General features: G+C 42.9%; 1 protein-coding gene across 1 annotated transcript in view; it reads right to left on the bottom strand.

Annotated features, from left to right (window-relative positions):
* Window positions 1-3146: 3146 nt before the first annotated feature.
* Window positions 3147-8682, bottom strand: part of slc25a21 (solute carrier family 25 member 21) — a 205213-nt gene continuing 199677 nt past the window's right edge. The window contains exons 9-10 of the mRNA XM_024135041.2: window positions 7965-8017; window positions 3147-3784 (exon numbers count right to left, since the gene is read on the bottom strand). Coding sequence (XP_023990809.2) covers window positions 3723-3784; window positions 7965-8017 — 115 coding nt within the window. The 3' untranslated portion in view covers window positions 3147-3722. The remainder of the gene's footprint in view (window positions 3785-7964; window positions 8018-8682) is intronic.

Raw genomic sequence — 8682 nt, 5'->3', positions numbered from 1 at the left:
TGTGTGTGTGTGTGTGTGGTGTGTGTGTGTGTGTTGTGTGTGTGGCATCCTGCTTAGTGTTACTTAGTAGAGTGTGTGTGTGTGTGTGTGTGTAGCACCCTGCTTAGTGTTACTTTAGTAGACTGTGTGTGTGTGTGTGTGTGTGTAGCACCCTGCTTAGTGTACTTTAGTAGACTGTGGTGTGTGTGTGTGTGTGTGTGTGTGTGTGTGTGTGTGTGTGTGTGTGTGTGTAGCATCCTGCTTAGTGTTACTTTAGTAGAGTGTGTGTGTGTTGTGTGTGTGTGTGTGTGTGTGTGTGTGTGTGTGTGTGTGTGGTGTGTGTTGTTGTGTGTGTGTGTGTGGTGTGTGTGTGTGTAGCACCTGCTGAGTTGACTTTAGTAGACTGTGTGTGTGTGTGTGTGTGTGTGGTGTGTAGCATCCTGCTTAGTGTTACTTTAGTAGACTGTGTGTGTGTGTGTGTAGCACCCTGCTTAGTGTTACTTTAGTAGACGTGTGTGTGTGTGTGTGTGTGTGTGTGTGTGTGTGTGTGTGTGTGTGTGTGTGTGTGTGTGTGTGTGTGTGTGTGTGTGTGTGTGTGTGTGTGTGTGTGTGTGTGTTGTGTGTGTGTGTGTAGCACCCTGCTTAGTGTTACTTTAGTAGACTGTGTGTGTGTGTGTAGCACCCTGCTTAGTGTTACTTTAGAGACTGTGTGTGGTGTGCGTGCGTGCATTAAATGCGCTCTAACCCATGTATTCCGGTAGTAGTGTGTGTGTAGCACACTTTACATGGAGCTTGTCTTGTTTCTGATTGCGTGTAGTGGAGTAAAGATAACCATATGACATTTGGAGGCAGACTCAACATCATTAATTAAACAACATGTGTTCCCCCCCCTTCATTCTTAAAACGACAGTTTCCCTTTCCCTATTAGACCTCACTTCCATAACGTTTGACCTACATTATCCTGAAGATACACACACACACACACACACACACACACACACACAGTCTACTAAAGTAACACTAAGCAGGATGCTACACACAGTCTACTAAAGTAACACTAAGCAGGGTGCTACACACACAACTACAGAAATACATGGGGTTAGGTGCGCTCTTGTTCATTGGACTTTTGAAAAAGAAGGTGACAATAGACAGATTGTTTTCTATGTGTCTTAAAAACAGCATGTTTAAACACACAGGTGAGTAAAAACTATAAATCCGTTCAGATCCGTTCTGGGGAGCCAAACCACTGCACATCTGGTGTGTGTGTGTGTGTGTGTGTCATGATGCTTTAACAGAGACTAGGGTAGGTGTACCTTCCATTTTTAACCATGTCAGCACAGAACACTACCGTAAAACTCAAAGTGTGGATCCTACACACAGTATTGGGGAAGCTACTTTGAAAATACAGTGTACCAAGCTACCAATTACTTCACACTGAAAAATGTGAAAATACACTCAAGTTACGCTTAAAAAAAATATATAGTTTACTTAACTGAAGTTACTTTGAAAAAGCAGTTTCACTACAGCTAAACTACTTATTGATAAATCATCATATTTCAAATCTGAAATGTCATAAACTACAAATTACAAGAACAAACCACTTTGGGGTCATACTGTATGTTAACACAATGTCATTTTGCCTATTAAACACACACAAAAAACAAATGTTTCAAGTGATAACGAGGCAGGTTTGATGCCGAAAAAGAAAGGAAATTATTGCATTGTCTTTTCCTTATGCAAAATAAGTATTGTGTAGTTACAGTTGTTAGCTACGACGCTAAACTACCACCAAGCTACTGCAAAATGCAGTTGAACTACATATAGTTCACTACACCCCAACACTGCCTACAAATACTGTAGTATTTTCATCTTTTACTTCCCTCTATATCCACTGTGGCCCGATAGTGAAAAAACAAGCTGATACTTAATTTAAGCTGTGACAAGACTACTGTATGTTTCCCCCTGATTGCACGGCTGTCAAAGAGGAGACAGAGACAGGCCATTCTGAGGAAGACCTGTCAGCATTGGAGACAGACAAGAGAGAGCAAGGAATTCCTACACAGGTGGGGAGTGAGGAACGGAGAACGGCGAGGCCGGGGTCGAGCGTGGCGGTATATGTTCAGTAAGGGGGAAGGCGTCACCGTTTGCATGCCTGTATGCGTGTGTGAGGGAGGAGTGTACTGCGATGCTACGTTACTCCAGTGCACGTACCGAACACACGTTGCAAGAAGTCGAGACGCGAACAAACGCAGGTATTCGACACTCCATTAACGAAGAGAACAGGTTAAGCATTTACAGTTCCATCCATCCACAACCTTCAGCTGTTAGTCTATCACCGACCGTACAGTTGGGCCTCGGGGCAAAGAACCGGGAGCCTTTTCATTTTGGCAGAGAGCAGCTCACACATTAATGATGAGTGTCAAATAGCGAACCTGAACTCAACATAGCCTACTGCTGACTGCTGCCAGGAGAGGAGTGGGGGGGGGGGGGGGGGAGAGAAAGAGCCAGGTAAGCCACAGGTGTGTGTGTGTGTGTGTGTGTGTGTGTGTGTGGTGTGTGTGTGGTGTGTGTGTGTGTGTGTGTGTGTGTGTGTGTGTGTGTGTTGTGTGTGTGTGGTGAGAGAAGAGTGCCAAACGGAGATACAGAGCAGAATGAGAGAGTGTGTTGTAGACTCCATTCTCTGCTCAAATATTTGAATATCTTGAGGTTGTTACTTTAGTTTGTTGTAAGCTATGCTGCACCAGTGATTCAGTTAGCCCCACAGACCCAGAGAGGAGACTGATATGAAGGCACACTCTTGGCTAACAGCTTCTATGGCTGACAGGAACACACACTCATGCACGCACACACGTCTCTCTCTCTCTCTCTCTCTCTCTCTCTCCCACACACAAACACACACACACACACTTCAAGTTTGATGCGTTTTAATCTGTCACATACAAGTAGGCAGCTTCATAGGGACTTTGAAAAAGATATGCTATGACAGAATACATTAAAATCACAAACTATTTCAAGATATCAATGCGAGTCTCTAGTGTCTTCTATGATGATTTTGTCATTTCTATTCAATGTGTACAAAAATGGCAGAATTTTACAGGAGGCTTCATCCTGTGCCTGATTCTGTTTATGTGAAGTCGTCTTTGAATGAATGCACTGTGGGTGGAGCGTGTGTGTGTGTGTGTGTGTGTGTAATCTGGACATTTGGGCTTGGAACACCGTGGCTGTGTGTGTGTAATAGTTTGTAGTGGACACTAAATCCCCTGTACGTTAAATAGGTTGACATTAGTATGGCAGCGAGATACAATATAGGACTTATCTATGCACACAGTATGTAATGGCATGCATGGCTATTGTATTAGATGTGTAAGTTGTTCCCAATAATGTTTGTGTATTAAATGAGGCAGGGCCTTGATTTGTCGAGGTGGATTATTATTGATTGTAATGGAGAACGTAATATGGATAACAGATCAGTGTTTTGCGATATGGTTCTATTCCGGTTATACTACGGTTGTATTCTGGTTGTACTATGGTTGTCTTCTGGTTATACTATGGTTGCATTCTGGTTGTACAATGGTTACACTCTGGTCATACTTTGGTTGTATGTATGGGACGGGCACTAGCTGGAACAGTTGGAGGTCACAGGGTTTAGGGAGGCCTGTGGATGTTGGAACCTGAGACAGCAGGCCCCTTAAGGCAGCTGCCTGGTGGGCATCCTAATAGGCTGCCTGGTGGGCTTCTTCTCATCACCAGTTCTCATTTAACCATCCAGATACGTATTCATACACCAGCAGCATCACAGCTCCACCTAGGAGGAGGAGAAGACAACGGGGCATAGAGATGAATACAATACTACAAATTATAATACTAATAATGTAATCTAATTCCATGTGTGGAGTTGTAGGGCTGGGCGACATGGCCAAAATATCATATCATATGGTATTAAAAAGAATTGGACGGTATGACGGTATTTAACATTATTTTATGTTTTTGATTAATAAAAGGTCTCATTTTGCTTTATGAGTAGTGAGTGACCCTATGGTTGCAACACAAACACTGCATTCGAAAAGTATTCAGACCCCTTGACTTTTCCCACATTTTGTTACGTTACCGCCTTATTCTTAAATGCATGAAATCGTTTTTTCCCCTCATCAATCTGCACACAATACCCCATAATGACGAAGCAAAAACTGTAAAAAAAAAAAATATTTTACAAATGTATGAATAATACAAAACGGAAATATCACATTTACATAAGTATTCAGAACCTTTACTCAGTACTTTGTTGAAGCACCTTTGGCAGCAATTACAGCCTCGACTCTTCTTGGGTACCTGACTAGTCTCGAGGTCCCTGCCGCTGAAAAACATCCCCGCAGAATGATGCTGCCACCACCATGCTTCACCGTAGGGATGGTGCCAGGTTTCCGCCAGACATGATGCTTGGCATTCAGGCCAAAGAGTTCAATCTTGGTTTTATCAGAGCAGAGAATCTTGTTTCTCATGGTCTGAGAGTCTTTAGGTGCCTTTTGACAAACTCCAAGCGGGCTGTCATGTGCCTTTTACTGAAGAGTGGCTTCCATCTGTCCACTCTACCATAAAGGCCTGATTGGTGGAATGCTGCAGAGTTGGTTGTTCTTTTGGAAGGTTCTCCCATCTCCACAGAGGAACTATGTAGCTCTGTCAGAGTGATCATTGGGTTCTTGGTCACCTACATGACCAAGGCCCTTCTCCCCCTGATTGCTCAGTTTGGCCTGGCAGCCAGCTGTAGGAAGAGTCTTGGTGGTTCCAAACTTCTTCCATTTAAGAATGATGGATGCCACTGTGTTCTTGGGGACCTTCAATGCTGCAGACATTTTGTGGTATCCTTCCCCAGATCTGTGTCTCGACATAATCCTGTCTCTAAGCTCTACGTACAATTCCTTCGACCTCATGGCTTGGTTTTTGCTCTGACAATCACTGTCAACTGTGGGACCTTATATAGAAAGGTGTGTGCCTTACCAAATCATGTACAATCAATTGAATTTACCACAAGTGGACTCTGATCAAGTTGTAGAAACATCTCAAGGACGATCAATGGAAACAGGATGCACCTGAGCTCAATTTCAAGTCTCATAGCAAAGGGTCTGAATACTTATGTAAATAAGGTATTTGTTTTTTATTTTAAATACATTTGCAAACATTTCTAAAAACCAGTTTTTGCTTTGTCATTATGTGGTATTGTGTGTAGATTGATAAGGATTTTTTTTATTTAATCCATTTTAGAATAAGGCTGTGATGTAAAAAAAAAAAGGGAAAATGTTAAGGAGTCTGAATACTTTCCAAAGGCACTGTACATTCTAAGTGATTTCAATGGGACTTTATCCATTGTTTTATACAGTTTGATTAAATTTCAACCCCAAAGAAATGCTCACAATTTTTTATAAATTTCTGCATTTCCTGAACTCATTTGATATCATTTACACACTGCCATGTAGGGCTGCACGATATGGACAAACAATCTAGGCCTTATTTATAACCAAAAGTTGCAATTGTGATTTGGAGCAAAACATTTAGGTGAACTGTTGAATCATGGAAATAGAATGATTATTCTAATTCTAGAGTTAGAATATAATAGTGGCAACTTTAAATACAGTGTTGTTTGACATGACAACGAATGAAAATGCCAGGGAGAAGTTATTGTGACAGGGTAGGAACCAAAGTGTTGATAAGTGCTTCCTTGGGGACCCTATAATCTTTGGCTAAATTGAATGTTTTCTTCATGTAGCTAACATATTCATGCTTTGCGTATTCCTCTTTGATTTAGAAGATACTGTTGCACAAACAGCATGCTGTTTCAGTTTCAAGTTGTAATGTAACATACACAAGTAACTAGCAATTAGCATTAGTGTCTAACAAGATTTTGGCCCAACTTGCTAAGAAAAGACAAACAAGCTGTTTGCAGATGTAAGAAACACAAACTAAGTCTAATTATAGAACGCTAGTGGATTAATATTAAGAAGCGAAGTGAAAACAGCATCGTTGTCATCAACATTGTTGCATGTGCTGCATTGACCATGCAGACCGAACACAAGTGTCCCGTGGTCAAGGAGCAACAAATTAGCTACTTGAGTGACGGGGGCGGGGTTAGAGAGATGAGAGATGGCTCAAGTAGCGAAGTAAACTATGAAAATGGACGTTACACACGGCGTATCTCATTTAACAAACGAAACATTCAAATACCGTTATACACCGAACCAAAATATAAACGCAACATGTAAGGTTTTGGTCCCGTGTTTCATGAGCTGAAATAAAAGTTCCCAGAAATGTTTCATATGCACAAAAAGCTTCTTTCTATCAAATTTTGTGCAAACATTTGTTTACATCCCTGTTAGTGAGCATTTCTCTTTCGCCAAGATAATCCATCCACCTGACAGGTGTGGCATATCAAGAAACTGATTAAACAGCATGATCATTACACAGGTGCACCTTGTGCTTGGGACAATAAAAGGTCACACAACACAATGCCACAGATGTCTCAAGTTTTGAGGGAGCGTGCAATTGGCATGCTGACTGCAGGAATGTCCACCAGAGCTGTTGCCAGAGAATTTAATGTTCATTTCTCGAACATAAGCCGCCTCCAACGTCATTTTAGAGACTTTGGCAGTACGTCCAACCGGCCTCACAACCGCAGACTACGTGTAACCACGCCAGCCTAGGACCTCCACATCCGGCTTCTTCACCTGCGGGATCATCTGAGAATAGCCACCCGGACAGCTGATGAAACGGTGGGTTTACACAACCAAAGAATTTCTGCACAAACTGTCAGAAACCGTCTCAGGGAAGCTCATCTGCGTGCTCGTCGTCCTCACCAGGGTCTTGACCTGACTGCAGTTCGGCATCGTAACAGACTTCAGTGGGCAAATGCTCACCTTCGATGGCCACTGGCGCTGTAAAACTGTGCTCTTCATGGATGAATCCCGGTTTCAACTGTACCGGGCAGATGGCAGACAGCATGTATGGCGTCATGTGGGCGAGCGGTTTGCCGATGTCAACGTTGTGAACAGTGTCTCATGTTGGTGGTGGCGTTATGGTATGGACAGGCATAAGCTACGGACAATGAACACAATTCTATTTTCAATGGCAATTTGAATGCACAGATATACCGTGATGAGATCCTGAGGCTCATTGTCGTGCCATTTATCCACCGCCATCACCTCATGTTTCAGCATGATAATGCACGGCCCCATGTCGCAAGGATCTGTACACAATTTCTGGAAGCTGAAAATGTCCCAGTTCTTCCATGGCCTGCATACTCACCAGACATGTCACCCATATCCAGCAACTAGGCACAGCCATTGAAAAGGAGTGGGAAAACATTCCACAGGCCACAATCAACAGCCTGATCAACTCTATGCGAAGGAGATGTGTCGCGCTGCATTTGGCAAATGGTGGTCACACCAGATAGACTGGTTTTCTGATCCACGCCCCTACCTTCTTCTTTAAGGTATCTGTTGACCAACAGATGCATATCTGTATTCCCAGTCACGTGAAAAATAAAGTATTTGAAATTATGGCATGTTGCATTTATATATTTTTTCAGTGTAGAGGGTAAAGTAAAAACCCAAACCGGTCCGTGCATCAATACCGGTAAATCGTAAAATACTGTATTCCGCCCAGCCATATGGAGTGTCCAGACTGATTTTTAGAAGGACATGCTGTGTAATAACTATTATACCAAGATAAGGGTTTGGCTATCAGTAGCAAAGACCACATCTAGATAAAAAAATATCTCTAATATAGTATAATCAACTTCTCATTTAGTAATATGATGAAAGACGTAGGCTACATCTTAAATTAGCCATAACATTCAAGATGCCCTGTAACAAATAGCATACTTCTCTTTACCAAAAACATTGCTCCTCTGATAAAAATGCAATATTATAATTTCTCAGTCCGTCATGACCAAACGTTTGGGAAGAAAGTGAATTGAATAGTTGTAGGAACGTCACCTGGTCCGAGTCTCATGATCTTGGGGATCAGTCCTTTGTACAGCGCCAAGTATCTGGAGAAATAATAATATAATATTACATGTGGAGAGAGGCAGTAGCATGACGTCTTAGTACTTTCATATCCTAAGAAAAAAATATAACATAACTTTTTTTAAATAAATAATACTGGGATCTATTTTATTCTAAATCCCTGTACAGTGTGTGTGAGTGTTTGTGCGTGTGCATGAATGAACTTGTGTGTAATTACGAGTGTTGGCATTATTGGGCTTAGCAGATGCGGCTGCCTGCCCGGTTTCTGTCTCCCTCGCAGGTCAGGTAGCGAGAGAGAAAGAACACTAATAGCCATTGGTGTTTAGTGTAGTGTAACTTAAGGGTATACCTACTATCTGCCCTAACCCTAATGTTTTCAAGGTGATCAGTGTTCCTGGCCGTTGCTGGCCGCCTCCTGCTCCCCTACTCGTCACCCCTCCCTCCCCCGTCCCACACTACGGCTCCTGCTCCCCTACCCCCGCCACTGATGGCGTTAATAAGGCTCGACCCACTTCCTCCCTGCCCCTCTGTCTGATTAGATTGACCCGCGGAGCGCCGCGCGGCTCGTTAGGACGGCCTTAACGACGTCCCCCATAGGGACCACTAATTAGCTGCGACTGTGTTGTGTTAGAGCATGGGGACTGGACGGAGTGGGCTGAGAGTAGACCTCTCTCTCTCCCTCTCTCTC

The sequence above is a fragment of the Salvelinus sp. IW2-2015 genome, unplaced genomic scaffold, assembly GCF_002910315.2.
Source record: "Salvelinus sp. IW2-2015 unplaced genomic scaffold, ASM291031v2 Un_scaffold37, whole genome shotgun sequence".
Classification (NCBI taxonomy): domain Eukaryota; kingdom Metazoa; phylum Chordata; class Actinopteri; order Salmoniformes; family Salmonidae; genus Salvelinus; species Salvelinus sp. IW2-2015.
Note: the sequence above shows the minus strand (reverse complement) of the source record. Positions and strands in the feature narration are given on the sequence as shown.